Source organism: Triturus cristatus, chromosome 5_1, assembly GCF_964204655.1.
Source record: "Triturus cristatus chromosome 5_1, aTriCri1.1, whole genome shotgun sequence".
Classification (NCBI taxonomy): Eukaryota; Metazoa; Chordata; class Amphibia; order Caudata; family Salamandridae; genus Triturus; species Triturus cristatus.
Window position 1 is genome coordinate 101,452,571 of NC_140587.1, and position 26,638 is coordinate 101,479,208.

Below are 26,638 nucleotides of genomic sequence, written 5' to 3' on the forward strand. Positions count from 1 at the left end.
GTTTACCAGGTGAAAAGGCAAGCCTGCTCTCTGCTGGGCTGAAACAGATTTTTTCACAATAAATAATCCAGCGAAGGAATGTAAAGCTGCGCGTGGGTGTTTGGGGGCGTGGCGGCAGTCTGATTCGAAATGAGAGAAAGTGTCAGTAGAGAGAGACGAGAGACAGAAAGCGTGGGTGAACAAGAGATGGAGGGATGTCGAGGGAATGAAGCAGAAAGAATAATAGAAACAGAAATCGATGCTACATCAAGGAATTGTAAGGTGTGACCTTAAACTGACATTAATGACCCCAAATTGCCATCATGTGATCCAAATATGTAAACTAATGTCCCAAAAGAGCTGCTGTAGGAAGTGGCGTCATATTCCCAAAAACTGTTGCCATGCCCTATATATGTACCTCCACATGTGAAAACAGTTTCAGCATATGTTCAGAGCATGCCATCATAAGTGGAACTAAATTTTACACCCAAGCCATCGGAGTCGACGTGCATCCCGTGGAGACCATAATCAGGCCAGTCAGTACATAAATGCGGAGACTCCAGCAGCACTGTATAATTAACGAATGGTGTGCGCATGCGCGCCACAGCGAGCGATCTGTTTTAAATTATCGCGCCCGTGTCTGGGCACGATAATTGAAAACAGATGCGGCCTGTGCGGGTAACCGCCACCATTAGGCCGTGGGCGGAGCAAAGGCGGGACATGCACCTGCCTTTGCCCAATTGCATGCTGTCTTTCTCAGAAAGACGCACGCAAAGCCCAATAGCCCTGTAACAAAAGCTGACCACATGCACGAGCATGTGGTCAGCTTTCAGAAGCCCCTACAAGAAGACTCGCGCGAGCAGTGCTACGCACTGCAACGCGAGACCTAAAAAGCGGGTTATTCTCATCTCACTTAAAGCACTTTTCTCTCGTCCTAGGATTCCTTCAATGCTTCTCCCTCTCTTACTTCCTGACAAGGCCTCCATGGCCATCAAACTATCTGCAAGTAACACAGCAAAGCACGCAAGTAAAAAAACAAAAGAAAAAAATATTGCAATTTTTAACGCCAACAACTGAAAAAACCTATTGCATTGCAAATGCTTGTTTTAAGTGTTAATCAATTTTACTTGAGCAGCATATATTCAAGTACTGTCTGCGCGTGTCTCATATGCCGCAATGGTCTTGGAGGTTTGAATCCTTGCTATCTATACGAGTTACATTTACATTCACTGTCTGTACATTTATTTCCATGGATAGCCTGAATATCTGGCCTGGATCCCACCTCCATGCACAATGGACACTCTTCATTCACAGAAATGTATAATGGCACAAAGCATGACACATCGCATACATCATACATAACTTGTATGTCATTTCTTTATCATATAAGGACATTGTTGTCAACCCATGTGGTATCAATGATGTAGTCCTGAAACATCAACATCTACTCTACATTGCTGACCTACCTGTTCCTGGGGGACCTTGAACCAACACAAACTCCCGCGTTAAAGCTGTCTCAATAGCTTTAATCTGAGACTCATCCAGGAGAGGAAACCTCTTCGGCATCCACACCTGAGTGTTGAAGGGATCTGCTGAGGCCATATTTATTCTTGTCTTCTTGCAATGAGATTGGATGGACAAACATGGTGCCTCTTCCATGGAAGCAGAGCTTTCACCTTCCTCCATTTCGGTGTTTTCACGATCTTGTAATACGTCTCCAGGTGAATCAAGCGAGTGATCCACGTCTCTGGCCTCTCCCTGTGAATCCAAGTAAGGACAGGTGAATCAGAGAGTCATGCTCAACAGACCTGCATGGTGTATTTGCAGGCACCACTAAAGTTAGTCTGAGATGCAATCTGAACTTGAATGTGTAAACTTCCTACAACAACCGCTGGATACCTTTCACTGGTGGAACCTATAAAGTGGATGTACCGGAAAGTGGGAATATGGTCGGTGCTCAGCACGCCAGACAGCTGGAAGAGGATGTGGGGAGCACCATTCCTAACGAATCCTGTCATAACATTGCCTTCAAGGGGAAATCTTTGGCTGGGGTTTCTGCAGGGAAGACTTATTCAGGACTTAGTTATCCTCCAAGTACTGAACCAAGAAGGTTATGTAGATCAAATTAGTAGGGCGATGAGCTGTGAGTTCCGCCCTTGCCGATGGGGGCACACGACCCTACAACCTGCGGTTCTCTAAAGCTTTCCTGTATCCTCACATATCGCTGGATGCTCTGTAACGAGGCGTGACTCATGAAAGCATGAAGGGCGAGCCCAGTAGTGGGTTACTTCCCACAGGCAGTGTAACTTGATTCAGAAGTAACTTATGTAAATAGTCTTTATTAACCCCATCCCAAACATGCCCAGACTAGCCTGGCTTATCTGCTCCTCCAGAGGTCTTACAAATCACCTGTAGACAGAGGCTGAGATTTCACCAAAGTTATGGGAGTGCACCTCCTCCTTAGCTGTAGTTGAATTAATAGAACCTCTCAGCCCAATGATGGACCATTGAACTTTTCTGGAAAAACATTTATTTCAAAAAGGAAAATGCGTGGCACTATCACTCAGGTACAATCAACTCACGCTAGTTATTGTTTAAGACATAGAAATAAATAACTGACTGACATTATTATAAAGATTATAAAGTAGTCCAACAGTGGAAGCGTGGGGCAACATAAGTTGCTAATGACTTCATTGTCAGTAGGAAATGCACAATTCATCTTACCTTTTCAGCATCTGAGGTCCCTGCCTGGGGGGCAGAAGCACTTTCCATCAGGTGTGGGTCACTTACAGCCTCGTCCTAGAGAGCAAAAAAATGCCACAACCAGGTGAAAAAGAGGGTGCCATTTAAGAGCCTTATTTCATATTGTAGATGGAAATCAAATCAAGTTATATATTTGTTTCTGCAAAAATGTATAAAACGGTGGATTAAGATTAAGGGTTATAGCCCTAACCCTTAATCTTATATTGACATGTAAAAGATGTGTGTGCAAAAATTACATGCAACGGATGAATTAGCCATTTCTACATGTAATTAAATATTTCCAAACAAGATAAAGACAATGGATGCACAAACCTCAACCCCAATCCTTACTTCAACACCAGTCTTAACCTTCTCCCTTCCCTAAGTCTAAGTCTGGCTTCCATAACTCAAACGCCTCCCCCCAACCAACTCTCCCAAAGTTGTAGAGGTTTGTAGGAAATGCAAACTTGATCTTACCTTTTTAGTATCTGTGAGGGGAGAAGGTGGTGCAGCACCAGTACTCACCAGCTGTGAATCACTAACAGCCTTTATCTGAGAGTAAAGAAGTAACACTTTTTAAGTTAGTTTCCGGAGAAAATATAGAGTCTATTTAACAGCTTTACCCCATTTTATGTTGTTGGCAAAACTCAGGTGAGGCATTTGTGCTAAACCTGTGATCCTATGAATATGGAAAATAGGTAGTGGTAAAGGAATGTGTATGTGAATACCAAGTAAAGACAAACATTTTGTTTTCAAACACCATGAATGGTACACACACATCTCAGCCCCACCCTAATCATATCTAAAAAGTCATAACATTAGCATTAGTTTAAATGTAAGGATAACCATAAAAGTCCTCATCCTAATGTGAAATTTCTTCCTAAACGTTTCCCTAATTATAAACCTGAATCTAACTCTAACCCTACCCCACATCCTAACTCTATCTCTTATCCTAACTCAAACTTCACTCTTCCGGCAACTCTAATATCAACATATTATCTAACGCTGAACCTGACCTTAGCTATAACACTGTTACCTTGTCCCCTACCCTTATCTTAACCGCACTGCCTTCAGCTGGATCGAGTCCTTCCTCTCATCTAGAAGTCAAAGGGTACTGTTGCGTCCCTTCAAGTCTGAGAAAAAACCTCTGTCATGTGGGGTGCCGCAAGGCTCCGCCCTCAGCCCCCTGTTCTTCAACGTCTATCTTGCCCCCTTGGCCGACGTTGTGGAGTCCTACGGAGTCAGGGTGGTCTCTTACGCTGACGACACACAGCTGGTGTTCTCCTTCAGGGACCACTCGGACTCCGCATTCGTCAATTTTCGCCAATGTCTTAACAACATCAGTGTCTGGATGACCGCGAATCACCTCAGATTGAATGCAGACAAAACGGAGGTTCTGTTTTTTAATCAGAGAACCTCCATCCCCTCCTCCTGGTGGTGGCCCACGGCGCTTGATCCCGCCCCGTCCCCCGTTCACTCGGCTCGGAATCTGGGTTTCCAATTTGACGACTCCCTGTCATGCAAAACCCAGGTCAATAAAGTCACCTCCGCCTGCTTCATGAAACTGCGCATGATCAGAAAAATCCTTCCCTATCTCCCCCTGGACTCCCGCCGTACAGTCACCCAAGCCCTCATCACGTCCCACTTGGACTATGCCAATAGCCTCTATGCTGGTGCCCCCCAGTACCTGATAGGCCGGCTGCAGATTGTCCAGAATGCTGCAGCCAGACTGATCGGTAATATCCCGTACCGTCAATCTGTTTCTGCTTATCGGAGGGAACTCCACTGGCTTCCAGTGGCTAGCCGCATTCAGTTCAAGGTCCTCACCCTCACCTATCGAGCTGTCAACGACTGCAGACCTACTTATCTGAAAAAACGGGTTTCGATATCCCGCTCCACCAGATCCCTGAGATCTAATGACCTCCGCCTCCTGATTTCGCCCCGTTTTAGATTATCTAGAACTGGTGGCAGAGGGTTCAGTGTCATTGCTGCCAAATTGTGGAACTCCCTTCCAATTGAGCTGAGATTCTGTCCCTCTGAATCCATCTTCCGAGCCAAACTTAAAACCTGGCTCTTCTCCGGACTTTAGTCTCTCCACTGCTCCTCCTGCTTCACTCCCCCTTTCCCTTGGTAACTCTGGATTTTAGCGCCGGGACACCCCTTCGGGGGTAGCTGCGCGCTCTACAAACTACATAAAATAAAAAAATAAAATGCCCTTGCCCTAACCCTCTCGGTAGCCCTTACCCTTACCTCTCGGTAGCCCTTACCATTACCCTTATCTCTGCCCCACCCTTAGCATACCCCAAACCTTAGTCTAGCCGTGCCCTTAACCTTCACCAACCTCTAACTATAACCCTAACCCTTAATCTTACTCTTGGTTCAAACCTACCTAATATTTAGCAAAATGGAATGGTGTAAATACCTTTATTACTTTGGAAACATAAAGATCATTATTATCAATATGATTTGAAGTCTACAGTATTCGTTCCAGGGATTCTCAATATGTATGCCAGAAGATACTTTAAAAATACTACCAAATCCGATGAAAAAATGGGAGCGTGGCCAACCAAGATGGTTGACCCGGCGTCTTCAATTAGGGCGCCCTGAAGCCCCTGTGCAATCCTCTGTCATTCTGGTGTCCCCCATGAAGTTAAGCCACTGAATGAGGCCCCCTGTGTGATGGGGACACATGCTAAGTGACTTGGACAGTGGAAGCGTTCGTCTCATCCTGCTTCTACAGCTGTGTTGCTGCTGGCCCCCAAGATGGCGGCCGGGTTTGAGTGATGCGGTTCATGAAAGCTGAGGGCACAGGCTGCCCTTGGCTGGGGGCTAAGTAGAGGGGAGGATGCAGCACCAGAAGACAACCGCGCCAATCATTTTTGGTGCTTCCACACCCTGTGACCACCTGCTCACTACCACCGGGCATAAGTGCCCCTCATCTCTACAAACATAAGTTATTGCTAAACAAAGCACCCCCCCTCCCCAGAGGTCGGTGCCCCCTCCACAGGTCAGCACCCAGTGCGGCAGCACCAGTCGCACTGCCCTAAAGCCGGCCAGGGACGTGGAGATACGCGACCTGGTTTAGAGGCGAGTGCAGCGAGAGCCTGTGCGCTGCTGCCGCCACAACTGGGAGGTGGACGACAGGAGCTGACCCAGCACGCCCAGACAAGCACAGCAAGAAGGACCTCCCATCCACTGTGTGCAAAATGGTGTGACTGAATAGGAGAGTGGAGCCTTAGGGGGCACAGAGAGAGTACTCAGGGCCCACCGGCCTGAAGATAGAAAGTGGCAGCCCCTGGGGGGGGTCTAGCCACGCCTGACACACCGGCAGGGATACATGAGCAGGCACAACAGACCAAGGGCTCTCCCACAGAAGTGGAGACCAGGCAATAGAGTCTTTAGATGATGTGGCTGACGCTAAAACAACCGGTGTACACCAGAATGATAACTACAGCCAACACACTGGACCGCCCGGCAGCACGAACTCTAGGGCGAAGATTCCCCCTTGAATGTTCCCCTAACCCACTAATGTCGCTGACCTACCTGCCTGCCAAAGGGGGAATGCGAGGGGCAAATAAATAACATTTTACATAGTGAGGAGGCTGAAGGAGATGAAGTCTCCAGTGGAGGTAGAACACATCAGTCGATCATTGCGAAGGTTGACGCAGACATTGGGGGGTAGGACAACTGATCAATGCATGTGGGCAGTGTTCAAGCCCCAAGATTGGCCCGCACCGTCCATGTTTTTGACACTCAGGGTTATTATGGCCTGTAATAGAACCTTTTGAATGCTGCAGCAAACTTAAATGGATTAATACACAGACGGAGATGAAGGCAGCACATGGAAGACGCAGTAGCGAAATAATCAGCCGTCATCATTTCCATCAGCATCATCTCGCGCTCAGATCTGAATGGCGATGGAGCGCTCCAGGCAGACACTGGAACACAAAATTGACACAATATGCATTGAGCTTCAGCTTCTGAGAACTGATCTCCACAAAGTGAATGAGCATTCTCTGGCCATATAACAACATGTGGTTGAAGTGACAAGGAGGAAGACCTGTGCTCTTAAGGACCGAACAATATATCTTGAAGAGCTGCCTGAAGATGCAGTGGGTAGGTCCAGGAGGTTCCATCTGCTCTTTGTGGGCTTCCTGGAATGGATTGATAGACACACTGCTGAATTGTTCCTTGAAAACTGGCTCAAAGGCATAATGGACCCTGACAAACTCTCCCCATTTTTGTTGTTGAAAGAGCAAATAGGGCTCTTGTTGTGATTTATTTATTTCCTCTTGGTACCTTCCTCCTCCGCCTCTCTTCTTTTGTGGAACGTTCCTTCTGTGGGTTCTAGAGGGTGCTTTAGAATGTTGAGTTATGCTTGTGAGGCACCTAGGCTGTGACAGGAGTGGAGCAGTGGAGACGGTGAATAAAGCTTGCCTGAACCCATCTGGAGTCTGTAATTCTGCCTGCAGACCACCTTTGTAACAGCTCTGATCCCCAGACTGTCCCTGGGGGAACCTCCAAGAGCTATTATAGCTTGCATACTCCACTATAGGGACACAGATAGTATCCTGAAATGGGCCAGAAGCAAGGGGGACCGCAAGTTTGTCAGCCACATTATCTGCCTTTTCCCTGACATACAAAGAGGGTGCAAGCACAGAGAAAGTCATATCTGGAGGTGAAGCTGAGAAAATCCGATATCCGATACATGCTCCGGTTTCCTGCAATGTTGTGAGTAATCCACAAGGGATTGATACATTTCTTCACAAACTCAGAGAATGTGTGGGATGAGCTTGAAAGTTTTGTCATAGCAAAGGACATTTAGGACGTTTGGACAATAATAGTGCAAATCAAGGATCCGCAACAGACCTGGTGGATCAACTGAAAGGAAAAGTTGGGGTATGACAGTGGCGCGTTCCTCTCCCTGGGTCAATGTACAGTAGGACGGCACTCTGGAACTGGAAAATGCCATGGAGCATTCTCCTTCTGGTAGTCTTGGACAGAGTGGAGTGAAGCTTCCCCTTGCAAGTGCCCTGGCATGCCTAACTGGGCGGTCACTATTGTGTGAGACTGTTAAATGAAGACCACGCTGGACTGCAGAAACTATGACTGGGCACAGTACTGCTATGGAACACTGAGTCTAGCATGCAGCAAGTAGTGTCTCAGAGGCTATCAGGCGGACACTAGGAAGATGTAATATATAAGTGTTAGGGGCATTACACAACAGGTACTGCTAACTTGCAGGAGTGGAATGTTAGTCCTGCTGGAAGATGGACTCGAGCAGAGTCAAATTTTGTAAAGACTGATTGTACTAGGAGTAGTGAATAGAGATGATGGAGGGGCCTCAGTCCCCCCAAACGCTGATAATTGATTGGTTCACAGGGCGAAGGCATCAGACCACTCCCCCCTGCTCTAAGATATACCTAATGGAAGTTTAAAGTCACAGTAGTTTCCCCCTGAGGGACTATTTAGTTTACAATTAACTTTCTTATTCAAAGTATTACGAGAACGTGCCTAGTTATATGTTTGTGGGGTGGTTACCCTAGCGGATTGGAAGGGTTGTTTGTTAACTCATGCACATGGAGCTATGTGCCAACACACACATGTGTGCCATTTGGAAGGGTGTGTGCCTTCTCGGACGTATAGATTTCGAACTGAAAGGGTTCCTTCTACTACGAAAACTATGCTTTAAGGGTAATCCTACTTTGTATGTGTGCTGTGCGATGCAGCACACATACAAAGTTGAAAAAATAAAGAGAAATTAAAACATTTAGTCTCTTTACGCCTGCCTCGAGGTTACATACAATGTTGTCCTAAATTCCTCTCTTCCAATGTTTGTATATAGGGCTGTGCATCAAACTCATGAGTGGTTGCATCCGAACACCTCTACACTACCCATTGAACGCCCCCTTGACGCAAAAGTATGCAAATCAGAGCATAGTGCAACTTTATGTTACTTTAACATACCATACAACACACATCCAGGCTTGCAATGGGTAATAAATCCCACCCAAACACTTTGTGCTGGGTTTGCTTCACAAACGTGGCAACTATAACTCACGCGACCGCAATCTTCTGCTGATGACATATGTGTCTTTATGAAAAAAAAATATTTGTAATATATGTATAGCTAAAATTTAATGGAAGAAGACATGGGCAAATAAGTGTCTAAATACAGTATTAGCATCAGCAGAGGATTGCGGTCGCGTGAGTTATAGTTGCCTGCACTAACTATAACGGGGCAATTTCATTGGTTTTTTACGAGTGAAATGTCCAGCTAACTATAACATGTGTGAAACCTATGGTTTTTTCAGTGAATATATATATATACATATATACATATTTATATATATATATTCACTGAAAAAACCATAGGTTTCACACATGTTATAGTTAGCGGAAATTTTACTGATAAAAAACCAGTGAAATTGCCCCGTTATAGTTAGCGCTGGCAACTATAATTCACGCGACCGCAATCCTCTGCTGATGCTAATACTGTATTTAGACACTTATTTGCCCATGTCTTCTTCCATACATTTTTAGCTATACATATATTACAAATATTTTTTTTCCATAAAGACACATATGTCATCAGCAGAAGATTGCGGTCACGTGAGTTATAGTTGCCTGCATTAACTATAACGGGGGAATTTCATTGGTTTTTTATCAGTAAAATTTCCGCTAACTATAACATGTGTGAAACCTATGGTTTTTTCAGTGAATTTGCAAGGTTTTTTAAATGCTAATTCCTAACTATAACGTGTGTGAAACCTATGGTTTTTTCAGTGAATTTGCAAGGTTTTTTAAATGCTAATTCCTAACTATAACGTGTGTGAAACCTATGGTTTTTTCAGTGAATTTGTACGTTTTTTTAAATGCTAAGTTACTTTACGCCATTCGTGGCGTGCGCGCCCACTTAACGCAGTTCGTTCCGTGCGCGCACGGTGCCCTTTGCGCACAGTGCACGCACAGTGAGCACGCGGTGCGCTTCGCGCACCGCGCGCCCACTTTACGCAGTTAGTGCCGTGCACGCACGGTGGGCACGCGGTGCGCTACGCGCACCGCGTGCCCACGTTACGCTAGATGGGCCATGTACGCACAATGCGCTTCGCGCACCGTGCACACATGGAGGACATATTATGCGCTTCCTTGTGATAGGTAATCTGTTGAAATTTTTTGGGAAATGCTGAACTCAAATAAGTCATGCACAAATGGTGGCCTTCGGCCACCATTTGCACACGGGGTGGAGAGAGTGTGGATTTTTTTTTTTATAATTTTTTACCGTACGCGTACGGTAAGCGTACGGTAAGCGTAATCGGCGAAATTTTCGAAAAATTAAAAATTACCGTTTTTTGCCTTGGGGGATCTTTGAAGACTCAACTAACATGGTTATGTGCATGGGCGCTGTCTAAACAGCCCCTTTATATGTTTTTGGCATTTGTTTATCAGCTCCCCCCTCAGAGTGCGAGAGAGAAAATGGCGGCCGCCGCTTCCTGGTTTCGACCGATTCGAATGTTTACTAAGATCTAAGGGCCAATCAGAATCGCGCTCGCGCACGCCACCGTACGCATACGGTAAGCGTACCGTAAGCGCACCGTAAGCTGGCTCAGATATATATATTGATTTAAAGGCTATTTTCTCAGAATCTACTGAACAGATTTACACCAAACCTACAAAAGGCACTTCCTTGACCTGAGGACTACCTCTCTGCCAAATTTCTAGTAATTCTGTTCAGCCGTTCGGGCTGTAGCCCTGTCTAAAGGTCCTATGGAAAAATGCATGGGAAAAACGCGTTTTGGGACCCCCCTTTTATCTCAGCCCCCGCTTGATGAATCCCCCCGAGACTTTCAGGGTAGGAGCGGAGCGTAGCGCCCCACCTATTTTGAAAAATTCGCGAGGATTCGTCGACCGGCGCCAAAGTTATTCAAAATAGAATGTTGAGGTTTTCCTATGGAAACGTGGTCCTAACTATAACTACCTACTGGCGACCGCCAGTAGGTAATATATATATATATATAAAGAGTTCGATTATTGGGCATTAGGAAACTACATCATACCAACAACTCAATTTTGAAAAGAGGACAATTATAGGTTTGAATACAATCTGGGCTACTAATAAAGCACAACACTACCAAAACACACACTTCTGGTCACATGCAAATTAATAGTAAAGCATTATGTGATTGGTTAGTAACAAAAAGCAGGCTATAAACACAGCCCAATACCACTAAATATCACCAACAACCATAGTGATTCTGTTGACTGTTGGAAAGCAAAGGAGTTCTATTTCCTCTTCAAAGACACAACAGAGTGATTGAAAATGATACTTCATTTCACACTAAGGACTTACCTGAACTTCGTCGATGGCCCTCACAAAATGCCCACTCTGTAGTAGAAACAAAAAAAGAACTATTGTTATTTCAGTAAACAGAAGAGGAAAGAATAAGAGAAAGAGAAGAAGGACAGGAAAGACTACAAAACGGGACAACAAAAGAGAAGGAGGATTGTGAAGGAACTGGATGTGAGGAAGAGGATCGGACATAAACAGAGACAAGGAAGGAGCAGGCGGAGGAACGATTCCTCTTTGCCTGGACAAGTGAAGGACACAGCAACCCGCCTTCCCAGTGGGAAGGCGGGTTGCTGTGTCCTTCACTTGTCCAGGCAAAGAGGAATCATTTCTCCGTCTGGGTTCCTCCGCCTGCTAGGGTGACCAACCGTCCGTAAATTTCACGGACAATCCGTAATTTGGACCTCACGTCCGTTGTCCGTGAGGAACCCTTTTACGGGTGCCTTTTGTCCGTAATTTTGGGCCTTGGAGGGAGCAGAGCTGTTCCCCTGCGAGAGCCCTCGGCTCCCCGATGGGGCCGCCTCGCACTCATCCTTGAGCACAAGAGCAGCCCCACCCGCCCATCGTCATTCTGTAAGTGGCTGATTGACACATACAGAATGACAATGGGCCAGTTTGAGCTGGTACAGCATTCTGGTGGCCTCCTCCTGCCTCGGTCTAGGGGAGGGACTTATGTTAGGGTTAGATGGAAGAAATGTACAAAACAAATGTACAAAAATGCCCATGCTGTTGTGAGCCAGTTTATGAAAAGAAGCTGGCGAAAGAAGTTAAAAAGAAGAGGTTATAGTTCTTACTCATCAATTTAGAGCTGAGGCATTTTTAATATTATATACAACGAAGCCATAATTGCTGCTTTTTTATTTATTTTATGCAACTAACATCCATTGACAAAGCCAATAGTCATGGCTTGTTGTAGGTCAAATGTTACTGGATGCAATGATAGAAACAGCAAAATACCAGTCGGGCGGCACATTATGCTCATCCCATATTTTTAGTTTAGGTATTTTAAGCCATGCCCTTAATTACATCAGAGACGCCCCTTGGAGAGACACCCATTTTTTTCTTCCAACTTAAAGCCCAGGAAACAACACCATGTCACAGTGACCTCATATCCTGGCACTGTTCATCATGCATGACTCATGACTTCCAAGTCTTCAGATTGCCTATTTGCAGGGGCAGAGTGAACCCTACCCCACGCACCCCACCCCACGCTTTAGGAATTACAGCGAGGGGGAAGTTCTTTATGGACCTCTTCTGTCTGCAACTCAGCTCATAATTAATGTGAAAAGGTGGGTTAGTGAATAAGTGAAGGAATGGGTAAATGGCTGGATGGATTAGTGAAATAATGAATGGATGAGTGAAAGGGTGAATGGATGGATAATGATAGAAAGGATGGATAGATGCATGAGTGGAGGATGGATGAGGGTAAATAGATGAATGTATGGGTGGAAGGGTAGAGGAACAGGTAAAATGTGGATGGATCAGTAAAAGGATGGATGGATGAGTGAAAGGGTGGATGATGGGTGGGTGGATGGATAAGAGAAACAATGGATGGATTGATGAATTGATAAGTGAAAGGGTGAATGGATGGATGGATGAGTGAAAGGGTGGATGTAAGGATGGATGAGTGAGTGAAAGGGAGGGTAAATGAACAAAAGGATGGATAGATGAGTGAAAGGGTAGATGGATGAGAGAGCGGATGGATGAGTGAAAGGGTGGATGAGTGATAGGGTCAATGGATGGATTCATGAGTGGATGAGTACATGGGTGAGTGGGTGGATGGGTGAAGGGTGGATAGAATGATGGGTGGCTAAGTGAAAGGGGAATAGAGAGAGAAAGGGAGGGTGGATGGATGGATGAGTGAAAGCATGGATGAATGATTGGCAGAATGGATGGGCGAATGGGTGCATGGATGACTGAAAAGAAGAATGTAAAGGTGGAAGAGTGAAAGAATGCATACATGTGTGAAAGGGAGGGTGGAGAGCTGGAAGAAAGGATGGATGGATGAGTGAAAGGTTGAATGGGTGGAAGAATGACTGACTGGGTGTATGGATGAGTAAGTGAAAGGATGGCTGGATGGGTAAAAGGGTACATTGTTGGATGGATGAGTGAATAGATGGATGGGTGGAAGAGTGGATGGATGAGTGAAAGGATGGATTGGGTGAAAGGGTGGATGGATGATGGATGGATGAGTGAAAGGGCGGATGGAGGGATGGATGAGTGAAATGATGGAAGGAAGGATAGATGATGGATAGGTTTGAAAATGGTTGAAAAGATTTTGATATGGATGGGCACACAGATGGAAGGACAGAATGAAAGGTGAAAGACTGAATAATGGTTGAAAGAATTAATAGATGACGGAATGTACATTTGAAATGGTGGATATCAAGGGTTTGATGGAAGGCTGAATGGCTAGATCCTTGGACAAGAGAGCTCTTCTGGAGAGGGTTGTGATGACTTACTTTGCTTTCTTGGTGCCCTGAGAGCTTTAGTTCAAAGTCGGAGGTATTTACATTTTCTGGCTACTCCCTTGCCTATATGTGACTATTCTGAATTTTCTGTGTGCTTATGTGTGGGATCTATACATCATGCATATTACATTTTTGTGACACCCAACTGCTACTTGAATGTTACACTAGTAATTGTAAATGTTTACATGTTTTGTTTTAGGTGTAAGGTTTTGGGGAGAGTCTCATAGTGACATGAGCTGTGCTTAAGATGTATATTGTGTATGTAGCAATAGGCAAGGCGTCAAAAATAAACTATGAATAGTGTATCAACAGTGCATTCTTTAAGAAAGCTGCAGGGAAAAGCACATTTTTGACTTCCGTCAGCTAGTGCAACTCTCTGCAAAGCCCCATAAGCAAAGTCAGATTCCATATTTTAAGTTCCACTTGCTGAACCACCCATAATGTGTTCCCTATAGTGGGTTCACCACAGCAATCCTCCCTTTAGTTCACCTATGCGTGCCGCTTTACATCTCACAATGGCACACACATATGAGATGCTAATAACTAAGTCTATCTGAGCAGATCTTTCTGACCACTTCTCTCACCAAACATGCCTGCTCAGGACCATGAACTGTAAACAAAATATCAGAGTGGGCAAACCAGTGCAGTAACCATATAAATAGATTATTATCATATGAAATACCACAAAAAGACCTGCACAGCTGCTCAAAGCTGCGCGCATACCGAAAAACCATGAAGTGCACGATTGTCTCAACCTAATATAAATGTATTTTGACTTGTACTTAAGTGGTTGTCTATTTACTTACTTTTATACTATTGCGCAACTTCCTCTGATGTGTCCGTAAAACTTACCTTTTGTCCCGAAGTTCTGTCCTGAATTTTGAACTTCTGTCCTTAATTTTTGTCCTGAATTTTGACCCTTTGTCCTGAATTTTTACACTGACCGTCCTGAATTTGCACCCAGGCCAGTTGGTCACCCTACTTTTCACGCTCGAGGTACAGTGGAGAGTGGCAAACCCTGATGACCCATTCGAGTGAGCCGAAGATGACTGCACCATTCCAGCAGGACTAGGAACATCCCGCCGTGTGGCACTACTTCTCGCCATGCGCCGCCGGTGCGTGCAAGGGTACATGGTTGGAATGGGAGGGGTAGGAAGTCACAGGCATTGCGGGACACACCCTGACATAACCACCGCAAAAAGCAGAGTAAAACAACAGCTGACAGCCCCTTTTTTATTTGTGATTATTGAGTTTATCTCTCTCTCCCAGAAACCGGGTACACAGTATAAATGGTTTCCCTGGGAAAGTTCACCAAAGGACCGTAGTGAACCTGATGTAAGTCAGTGTACAATTTAAGAGATAGAGAGCGTATGCTATATTCTCTCTCTTTTCTTTCTTTGGTTTAAGTTTCTTAATTATGGCTATAGCGGTTCAAGACAGGTTATTAGAAGAAGACGTACTAAAGATACTAGGAAGATTATACAGACGAAGTCTGAAGGGAGAGACATTATAAGAAGGCAGAAGAGAATACAAGGGCTAAAGCAGAGACAGTGGAAAGATTAGCCACTTACCATCACTTTTCCTTTCCTTAGAGGATACCGGCGGGAGGTCACAAGTGGGCACTCCTACAAAAGGGAAGAAGAAGAGGTCATTACTCCCTGGCCCAGACGGTTGTGGTGACCACTGAAGACAGGACAACTTCCAAAGATTTGCAACCTATTGTCATTACAAACTAACCCGTAATCCCAATAAACGGCACACGAATAATACCCTTAAGAGTGTTGGGACCTTCCTATTTCTATGGTTCACAGTAATTGCTCAGTTTCATATTCAGCATAGCTGACACCTTATCACCTCCATCTATATATTTTTACATAAAACAGGCACATTTTAATATGGATCTGTATGGCTGTTCTAGGAATGATTGCTCCCACAATTTACCCAAGCTCTGACCTATTTGATATAAGTTACTTTCGGTAACATGAATGCTTAAATTGTTTACATTCAAGCACCACTGTTTCAAAATCTTAAAGATTTGTATATCTACCAATACATGATTGCAAATCTATTCCAGTACACAATTTAATATCTAAACCTGTGCAAAATAACTTATGGCCAAACTGCAAATCTGAACTTGTCTCTACACTTAATTTAACAATGGGTAACCAAATATGTCATATTTATGATTCGAGAAAGTACTGTCAATAAAAAGAAAAATACATTCTTCTATTTCTTACTTTACTGCTTCACATATTTAGATGCACTTATACTACTAATGCCATAATTTTCCATCATGGAGAGACTGCAGCATGGGGACACTACACAATCTACTTAAAGAAAAACGTAGGGTGGACAGAAGGTAATGGTGCTACTTTACCTTTTAGCACAGACTGTCTAAAAATGAACAAGACAGTTACATACAACCAACAAAAATAATAGTCTAAACAGAAAACAGGAGCACAACGAAGGCAAAAAAAGTAAGGCTGTTGAGGAGGACCCTGGTGAGTCATGACAAGCTCACAATGAATGGTCATTTTTCTCTCTCCAGCAACAAAGACAGTATGGCAGAGAAGTCATTGTGTCGCTGTACTGACATATGCTTTATTATATTGCAATTATATGGCAATTCTGACTCAAAAGATGTATTGCGCACCAAAGAGCAGGTACTGGTGGAGGGACAGATGCACCAAGTGTTGGTGGAAGGCCTGATGGACCACAAGAAATAGAAGGAGCTACTGGAGGGAAAGATGCAGCAGGTTTGTGGTGGGGGTGCTGATGAAGCAGAAGAAGTCGAAGGTGTTGCAGTAACTGAAGAAGAGACCACTGCCAACATTCCAGCTTTGGCCTCTTCTTTCTCCTTCTGACACCTCATTTCCTCATGCGCCAACCTGGTGGAATGAATTGCCTGCAGGTGTTTTCCTATTCCAGAGGTACCGAAGGAGTAGTGTTTAATGTTCTGAGGGAAACAACTTTGTTACATAGGTTGCATGTAACAAATGTGGAATTAACTTTTTTTCCTCCGGGTGGCAAAGAAAATAAATTCCCATACTATGGAGTTCTTCAATTACTTCCTCCGCGCCACCTCTTCTCTCCTCTTGCAACAGCACAGGGTAGTCTTCTTCAGCCATTGGAATAGTCCAAAACATCCAAGGTGGCTTTTGAACAGAAGATGTTCCTCTTGCAAAGAGCACAACCTTCTCTTTTGAAGATATCAAATGGAATGGTATGGAGAAGCGATAAACATTTCCTTTTACTAACAATTGACAGAGTTCTAAGCTTATGAACTGCTGTTTTACAAAAGTGAAAGTACTGCTGTAGTGTCTTGATACTACTACAACACTATTGCGGTGCCAGTACAGTTCACAAACACAACCTAAATTTACATTATTAACACATATACCATTAAAAGCAAAACTAGCCATGAAACCCTGGCTCCATATTTAAAAAAAAAAAGTATTTGGTGTAAATATAATTTTAAAATTTTATGGCGGTACCGCCGTACTATCAAGGAACCGCTGTTAAAAACAAAACGCTAATGAACTTTGCCCAACCTCTAAAGTATTGCTATACCAAAACAAAACTTTAAAACAATTACTAGCATCATAAACAACATTATAGGATTAGAAACAATTGCTTTTTTAAAAAGCATAAAAATTCAATGAAGTAAACCAAAGTTTCAAAAAAAGTTAAAGTTAGAAAAACATAATTTATTATTTCTATACTAAACCAACTTAAACAACACAAACCTTAAAAATTCAAAAGTTATAGTTATAGCTAAAAGATTTAATTTGGGCCTCACCCAACATTCTATAAGTCGAGCAACTCCGTGTACAATGTTGTGAACTCGCTAGCCAGACTGCATAGCAATATAAGCAGTATTGTGTTTCCATAGAAAACTCCTTTTTTTTGTTTAGCTAATAACTATGGTGCTGTTTGACAAATCTTCACGAAATGATCTAAAAAAGTGTTATTTTGTGCCAATATCTGCAATGGTTTTCAGTCCCCAATTACACGCTGTGCCCTGCCCATGGGGGGTTGGACACAGCCAGGCCCTACTACCGACCCTTCGTGTGCATGGCAGGGTATCAGCTGCCCATAGTTGACTGGAGACAGGGCCTGGCCAAAGGCTGTGTGCGGTTGGCTTTACGTATGGTAAAAAATCTTACTTCACATTTAAAAAAACTAGAAATTCAGTAAAGAACAAAGGATAAAGTGACATTATAATAAGGAACTTTAATTATATAATACTTTATTTTTTTTTAAAACTAGAAATTCACTGACAAAAAGGAAAGTTTAAAGTAACGCTATAGTTAGGTGAAAATTTAAGTGACTACGTAACGTTTTAAACTAAAAAAAGACACTGAAATTCCCCATTTATGCTTATCTCCAGTAACTATAACAAGTGCCCTAAAGTAACTATAGTGCGCCATTGGCAAGCACGACCAATTACTCCACATATTACATCACTCATGATATGTTTTATAACATTCTTGATAACATCACTGCAACATTTTAGATTATATCATTGATGACAAAACTGTGCACGGCGGGCTGCAAGTTATAGTTACTTTAGGGCATGAGTTATAGTTACTAGAGATAACTATAAGTGGTGAATTTCAGTGGTTTTGAGTTTAACACATTATGTTTTAAATGAGTAAAACCACTGAAATTCACCACTTATAGTTATCTCAAGTAACTATAACTTGTACATGCACTGTGGTATTATCAATAAGCGGTTGCACCTGGGGCCCCATCGAGGCCGAGGTCCCCTGCCTAGGCCGAGAGCCCTAGGTCCCCTGCTGGCCCCCAACAGGGCAGAGAACCGCAGTCTTATTCCATTCACAGACGTCTTCTGGATGGTGAAAGAAATGTGCCTTCCCCTGTAAGATGACCTTCAGCTTTGAAGGGTACAGGCACATGTACTGTAGTTGCAGCGCCCTCCGCTTTTGCTTCACACCCAGCCCAGGAAGAATTTAAGTTTCTCCTGCACCTTCTTGGTACAGTGGACGGCAGACAGGTGTCGCTACTTAACACGTATGCCCCTAATACTGATGACACTTGCTCTATATTGCATTCCAGATGGGGAACTTGACAGTACACATCCCAGGGAGGGCACTAAACCCCACATGACTGCTGCGCTTACTGGAGTTTTGCATAATTTGGGCCTATCAGACATCTGGTGTACACTTCATCCAACACAGCGGGCATACACATGTCATATGTGGATAAGATAGGCTAGATAAAGTTTTGGGGGGTGGCGTTCCAGAGGCGGAGGATTTGAAGGGGACACACCTCACTCTCAGATCATTCTCTGTTGTACATTGCAATGCTCTGCGCAGAGGGGGGCCGCATAGCGATTACCTGTTGAAATGCTAACAGACCTGGTTGGGAGGGAGGCGATCTCCCAGGCCCTGAAGGTGTATCTGGATGTAAACTAGGGCACCACGGCTCACAGAATGGGAGGCCCTTAAGGCTGTGCAACGGGGAACCTGTCTGGGTCTGACTTGCGGGGTGAGACATTAGCTACAGGCGTCGATCAGGGGAGGCAGACCTAGCAGTACTGCAGGCGAGGGGCAGGTTTTAACAGCGGCACATAGTCTTAAAGGTGGTGCGTTTTTCCAGTGGGAGCAGTGAAGTTCAGACAAGGCCAGGGACACGTGTGCTCCTCTAGGGAGCTTCAAAAGAAGTCGGGCATCTGCATCCTGCACTCTTTGGAACTTCTGGATTCTGCCCAGGTAGACTCTGATGTAAAGGCTGTTACAGTAATCCAGTCTTGAGCTCTTGAAATCAAAATGGCCTGTAATACTGACTTCTTAGCTACAAAGGAAGTAAATCAGAAATCTTGGCTAACATTTTAAGCAAGGCGAAGCACTTTCCAGCTAAGCAAGCTATTTGCTCATCGAACCATATTCCTAGGTTTTTCACCTTAGGCTTTGGGCAAGGAATAGGGCCTAGCGTCCCTGGCCACCACACTGGGCACCACACAGAAGGTTGCTTTCCAACTATGAGCACCTCTGTTTTGTTGCCATTAAGTTTTAGGCAGCTAGAGTTCATCCACTGAACCAGTAATACCAGACAGGTCCTGAAACGCATTGCAGATCCTCCTTCATCCTGAGCCAGTGTGAAAATCAACTGTGCATCATCGGCATTCGACACTATGGTGACATTACACAGAGGCTATCCTTAGGTCACCACTTAAGCTGGTACCTTATAATTTTTGGTAGTGCAATTATCTGACCCCCAAGGTTCTTCGTCATATCTTGCATGCGTGCACAGACAGCTGCCCTTGTTGTGATGTTCATGGAGCTGATTTTCTTCACTTGGCCTGGGGCTGTCGAGTAGTGCAAGACTTCTGGAACTGGGAGGTGGATGCACTCCTGGGTATCACTTCCTTGCGAGTGATGGCGACCCCTCAGTGTTGTTTATTGGGGGGCCTAAAGAGGCCAAAATGTCACAAGATGGTGTACAAGTTTTTGCAGTTGGCACTGGTCCTTGCTAGGTGTAGGGTTGCCATCATCTGAAAGCAGTAGTGCACCCCAGAGATATTACACTGGTGCAGGTATGTGGCTAAATGGTCATTAGCCGAGGAGGTGCATATGAAGTTTAGTATACGGGACAAAAATGCAGGGCCAGAAATCCTTGTGTGGTGAGGTCTGAGTGACTGGTTTTTGGCCCATGACTCTACATCGACCTGCTCTGATAGTTATAGCTTTGAGCAGTAGTTTTCCTGTACACAGGTTTTTGTGCTCATTGAAATTACAGCTGCAATGTTTTTTTATTTGTAAAACTGAAAAATAAAGGTTTTTACAAAATAATAGCTGATTACGTGAAAAAGCACTCTAAATAGTAGATCAAGACAAAATATAGAATTCAAGTGAGTAATCACACACTTAAAAAATAGATTTATACAATTAAACTTAATACTTAATATCGTATTCGAAAAACTGATTACTCTCTTTCTGAATTATAATTACAACTTTAATCTAAAAACACATACGGAGGCTATGAAAAGTATGCTATTACAATATTAATGAATGTGCTCAGAAAATATCTCAATATGAGAGTCATAAGAACTGTGGAAATAGACCACTACAAATATTGTTGATTTACTCCGTTTTATACTCAAACATTATTTTTTAGAAATATTTTGCAAAGTGTGCACCCTTTCCTGTTAAGTTACAATATGAAAGCTATTTCATTTCAGAATAATGTCCATACACAGGATATCTTATTCAGTTATTCTACCATACATACAGTTAAAAAAAGGAAATTTACTTAAAAAACACAAGTAATTTCCTGAAAAAAAACAAAGGTTAAAGTAACATTATAGTTATGTGAATTTATCAGTGTCAACATCAATGTTTTAGACTAAAAAAACACAGACCAGACCACTGACAACATGACCGCCCTCAAACACGCCACCCGCAAGCACCACCAGCTCATCCGCGCCACCAAGAACAAATCACTGAAGGATCGACTGGACAACAACGCTCGCGACAGCAAGGAACTCTTCAGCATCGTCAAGGAGTTCTCCAACCCCAGCACCAGCAACAACGACATCACCCCATCACAAAATCTCTGCGACTCCCTCGCCTCGTTCTTCCACCGCAAGATTGCCGACATCCACAACAGCTTCGGCGCACCATCCTCGCACCCAACCGTCGAACCAACGCACCCCACCGCCACCCTCCGCACCTGGATCGCAGTAACCACCGAAGACACAGCCCCCACGATAAACACCATCCACTTCGGATCTCCGACTGACCCCTGCCCCCACCACGTCTTCAACAAGGCCGACTCCACCATCGCACCCCAACTCCGAGACGTCATCAACACCTCCTTCGACACCACCACCTTCCCGGAGAGCTGGAAGCATGCCGAGCTCAGCGCCCTACTGAAGAAACCAACAGCCGACCCCACCGACCTCAAAAACTTCCGCCCCATCTCACTCCTCCCTTTTCCTGCCAAAGTCATCGAGAAGATCGCCAACAGACAGCTTGCCGCCTTCCTCGAGACGAATGAATCCCTCGACCCCTCGCAGTCTGGTTTCAGAGCCAACCACAGCACCGAGACCGCCCTCATCGCAGCCACCGACGACATCCGAGCCCTTCTCGACAACGGGGAAACAGCGGCACTCATCCTCCTGGACCTCTCCGCCGCGTTCGACATGGTCTGCCACCGCATGCCACCGCACCCTAGTCCAACGCCTCAGCAACACCGGCATCCAAGAGAAGGCATTGAAGTGGATCATCTTGTTGCTCGCTGGAAGAACACAGAGAGTCCGCCTCCCCCTGTTTCGTTCCGAGGCCACCAAAGTCATCTGCGGCGTCCCGCAAGGATCATCACTCAGCCCCACCCTCTTCAACGTCTACATGAGACCTCTCGCAGCCATCGCACGCCAACACAACCTCAACATCATCTCCTACGCTGACGACACCCAGCTGATCCTCTCCCTCAGCAGAGATCCCGACACCGCCAGAACCAGCCTCCACGAAGGGATGAAAGACGTCGCCGAGTGGATGAAGAACAGCCGCTTGAAACTGAACTCAGACAAGACGGAAGTCCTCATCCTTGGACCATCACCCTCCGCCTGGGACGACTTCTGGTGGCCCCCAGCCCTGGGCACCGCCCCCAAGCCGACAGACCACGCACGCAACCTGGGCTTCATCCTGGACTCCTCCCTCTCGATGACCAGACAAGTCAACGCCGTCTCCTCCTCATGCTTTCACACCCTCCGCATGCTCCGCAAGATCTTCCGATGGATCCCAATCGAAACCAGGAAGACGGTCACCCAGGCCCTCGTCACCAGCCGGCTGGACTACGGAAACACCCTCTACGCCGGAACCACAGCCAAGCTACAGAAAAGACTACAACGCATCCAGAACGCCTCCGCCCGACTCATCCTGGACATCCCTTGACGCAGCCACATATCCGGCCACCTGAGGAACCTGCACTGGCTCCCCGTCAACAAGAGGATCACGTTCAGGCTCCTCACCCACGCACACAAGTCTCTCCACAACCTGGGCCCCAAGTACCTCAACGACCGCCTGACCTTCCACACGCCCACCCGCCAGCTACGGTCCGCTAGCCTCACCGCCGTACCACGCATCCGAAGAGCCACCGCCGGAGGCAGATCCTTCTCCTACCTGGCGGCCAAGACATGGAACTCCCTCCCCATCCACCTTCGGCTGACCCAGGACCACCTCGCCTTCAGGAGACAACTCAAGACCTGGCTGTTCGAGCAGTAGCGGCCCCCTTCCCCCAAGCGCTTGGGACCCTTCCGGGTGAGCAGTGTGCTATACAAGTGCTATGATTGATTGATTGAGAAATTCACCAGTTATAGTTAGGAGTGCTAACTATAACTTGCACACCGCCATGCACTGCTTATGACCTCACATATGACATCACTCATGATATGTACTATAACATAATTTATGACATCACTCATCACATCTAAAATGTCATCATTGATGACATCACTGATGACATCAGCCAAGCTTCGTTTTCCCGCGTATTGCAGTATAGATTGCTCTGGCTATACACGCAGCATAGTTCACACTAACAATCAGCCAGAGATATATGGGAAACTCTCATTAAGTACGGTATTCAATCTGTATACAACTGTTCATAGAAACCCAAAATAGTGAATGCCAATTCCAAAATGAATTCCTTACTGCTAGACCTGTCAGCCTAAGGGTGGTATTCCCCCAGACTGCTTGCCGCTCGCCTCCTCTTTTTGCTGATTCATTTTGTTGGACTTAGGACTGCTGACCAGTGATAAAGTCCATGTGCTTCTCCCCTACACATGGTAACATTGGTGTATCCATAATTGGTATATTTAATTTACTTGTAAGTCCCTTGTTAAATGGTATACCATATACCAAGGGCCTGTAAATTAAGTGTTACTAGAGGGCTTGCAGCAATGATTGTGACACCCACCGAAGAAGCCTTTCAAAACGGCCTCAGGTCTGCCACTGCAGGGCCGGTGTATGCAGTTTACTGCCACTTCGACTTACCATTTAAAACCCTCCCCAAGCCTTAAACTCCCCTTTTATTACATACAAGTCAACCCTAAATTAGGACCTAGGTAGCCCATAGGGCATATTGCTGTGTAGGTAAAAGGTAGGATATGTACTTTGAAGTTTAGCATGTCCTGGTTTTGACAAAGACCCACGTTCGTTTTTCACTACTACGAGGCCTACCCCTCTCATAGACTGACATTAGTAATTACTTATTACACTTTTAAGCTGTAATCCCTGATTGGGAAGTAGTAGCCATTTCATGTTTTATATCTTTGGAATGGTAATGATAAATCATCTTTACTGGGGAAGTTGAATTTAACCTTACTATTTTAAAAATGCCACTTTTAGAAAGTTGGCATTTCTCTGCTCTTAAAGCTCTGTATGCCTGCCGCCAGTTTCCAATACATGCCTGGGGTGGGTAACAGCTTGACTTTATGAATTCCCTCTAGACGGTCTCACACAAAGGGACTGTAGGTGTGTCTGACTGCTAATCTGCATTCTGATGGCTCATTCTGGACAGGATGGGAGGGAGGAGCTGACACTTACACCTAAATAGGCAGTGTCCTGTCCCCACACAAAGACATGATTAGCCCCTGTAGAAAGTATGAAGCCAGCGCTGGGAAGAAAAGACATGTGTGCACTTCAAAGACCCTTCGTTGGCATCACCCTCCACTTCAAAGGCACAAGTGGGTATTAATACTGGGTCATTGACCCACCAAATCTGACACTTCTGGATCTCTACCTGAACTTTGTCAGAAGGACTGCTGTGCTGCAACAAGGACAGCCACTCTGCTGGACTGCTGCTTTGGAAGGACTACTTTTCTCCTGTGCTGCCCTGCTGCTCTTTAATTCAGCTGGGGGAGAGTTGGACTCTGCATTGCAACCAAAGTGATCTCCAATGGCTTACTGGTTTGCCTCCTGTTGCTTGAGACTGAGGGAAATCAACCTCTCCACCCCAGCTCCTGTGCCTGATTCACTGGAAGTGGACCAAGATACTTGCTCCAGAAAACCAACACATCCTTTGCTTGCATAAAGCAGAATCCAATGCATCATCTCTGTGTGGAAGAGATCCCCCCATCCTTCAACTGAGTGGAGAACCCAGCGCATCGCATCAGAACCATTGCCCCTCGGCTTTGGCGCTTTGTCTTTGGAACCGACATCGCCGCCACTGGGTATATAAAATTGACGTATCTCACTGTTGCGACTAGGATGAAGGTAGTCTGTTCACCAGGCCTGCTTGGCTCTTGTCCCCGGACTGTGCTCCATTGTGGTAGGCCTGAACTGTTTATTTAGCACTGGTCCAGCACTACCAGATGGCACTCGCTGCGGAAATGTGCTTGAAACCATCACGGCATGCTATGCGGTGAATGACAGGTTTGGTGATGTCCTGGATGTTGTCCTGAAGCACCTTCCTGTGCTTCTTGGCGTCCCTTTTACCGTGACTCTTTCCCCTTTTGCCACGTCTAGACATGATCTTCTCTGGCTCAAAATAGAACTTCCTAACTGCACACTTCATACTGTGGTTTAAACTTTACAGATGGCCCTTCATCTGAAGCAAACCAAGCATGCGTACATAGGTTAACTCGTTCCATGCGTCAGACGGCCCCTGGCCGTCTGGCATCACAGTGGGCGTGTGCGGAGGACAGCCGGGGGCAAACCGAACCCCGTCCACTCATTATTTTGCCTGCACCGTGGCGGAATTTGCGCCGCGGTCAACCGGTTAATACCTGTTGCACACACTCTTTCATGTGTATTTTCAATTATCAAGCTGACATAATTTTCTCCAATAACTCAAGGTTCCTTATAAAAGTCAGTATCTACTACGTAGAATCTTTCTCCTTTTCTATTGAACCATAAAACTTGTCTGAAGCATAATAGAACATAAGTCAACTGTCACCTGCACACCAAGTTACTCTTGAATAAAAAAATATAACATGTTCAATACCTCAACACAGCTATGGTGCATAAGGAGCACATGCATTTTTTAAACACTTACGCACATTAGCTGAATGCAAGCTACCCGCAACCATGTGAGCTATAATATAAATTAGCACACTCATTGGATGATGTCATCAGGGATATAATTAATGATGTTATTTGAGATGTAATCAGTGATGTCATAAATGATGTCATAGAACATGTCATGAGTGACGTTATATGTCAGGTAATAAGCAGTGCATGGCAGGGGCACAAGTTGATGTTGACACAGTGACAAATTCACGTAACTATAATGTTTATGCCAGTAAAAATATCTATACAGATATATAATATTTCCACAACGCTCGGAGCCTTAACACGTTTCAACCAAAAGTGGTCTTGTTCACATGATTACATTTGTCATAAGTCACCTGCTATAAATTCTAAAAAGTGTAGAAAGACCTCATCCTCATCCAAGTGATTTAACCCAAAATACAGAATGACGTAAACTGGTTACAAAGTATCAAGCCATTCATATCAACAATACCATTAAAGTATTTTGTGCAATACATTATTTTCCAGCTTTAATCGCAAAAATACAAATAATATCCCCTTTGAAATAAGAGTGTAGGGTAAGTCATGAGGTATTGCATAGTATCTTAAACTTTTCCTACCAACAGTTCAAGATAATCACAAAGAATACATTAATTTCCAGCTTTAGTAGCCGTATTACAGTATATATATTCCTCTGAGATGGTAGCATCGTTCGTCCTAATTCCATAAAAAAAAATTGAGAACAACTGAACTCAAAGTTATCCTGTTAACTAACAAGATATTCACACAAATTACGGCTTCGGTGGCCTATTCATTTCTGTCTTTGGTAGCCACATAACAGTACGCATATTCCTCTGGAATGGGGATATTTTACTTTTGTGCACCCTAATTTTATAAATCAAAAATTGAGAAAAGCTGAACTCAAAATAATCCCATATAATTTAATTATCCCTATCCCCACATTCAATGTTTCTTTACATTAATTGCAGTTAAGCAACCAGCAGGTGATATTGTTTTCCTAAAAAAAAAAATTATATAAAAAAAGGTGTTTTATAAAAAATGAAAGTGAGTTGTATATGCATATTAATAAAAACGATTACAAAATC

The 26,638-nt window shown here is 44.6% G+C and overlaps 1 protein-coding gene across 1 annotated transcript in view; it reads right to left on the bottom strand.

The window, feature by feature from the left end:
• LOC146830317 (NFX1-type zinc finger-containing protein 1-like) overlaps window positions 1–26,638 on the bottom strand; it is a 727,926-nt gene that overhangs the window by 438,312 nt on the left and 262,976 nt on the right. The window contains exons 6-10 of the mRNA XM_085604515.1: window positions 15,111–15,164; window positions 11,072–11,107; window positions 3,199–3,273; window positions 2,704–2,778; window positions 1,446–1,737 (exon numbers count right to left, since the gene is read on the bottom strand). Coding sequence (XP_085460641.1) covers window positions 1,446–1,737; window positions 2,704–2,778; window positions 3,199–3,273; window positions 11,072–11,107; window positions 15,111–15,164 — 532 coding nt within the window. The remainder of the gene's footprint in view (window positions 1–1,445; window positions 1,738–2,703; window positions 2,779–3,198; window positions 3,274–11,071; window positions 11,108–15,110; window positions 15,165–26,638) is intronic.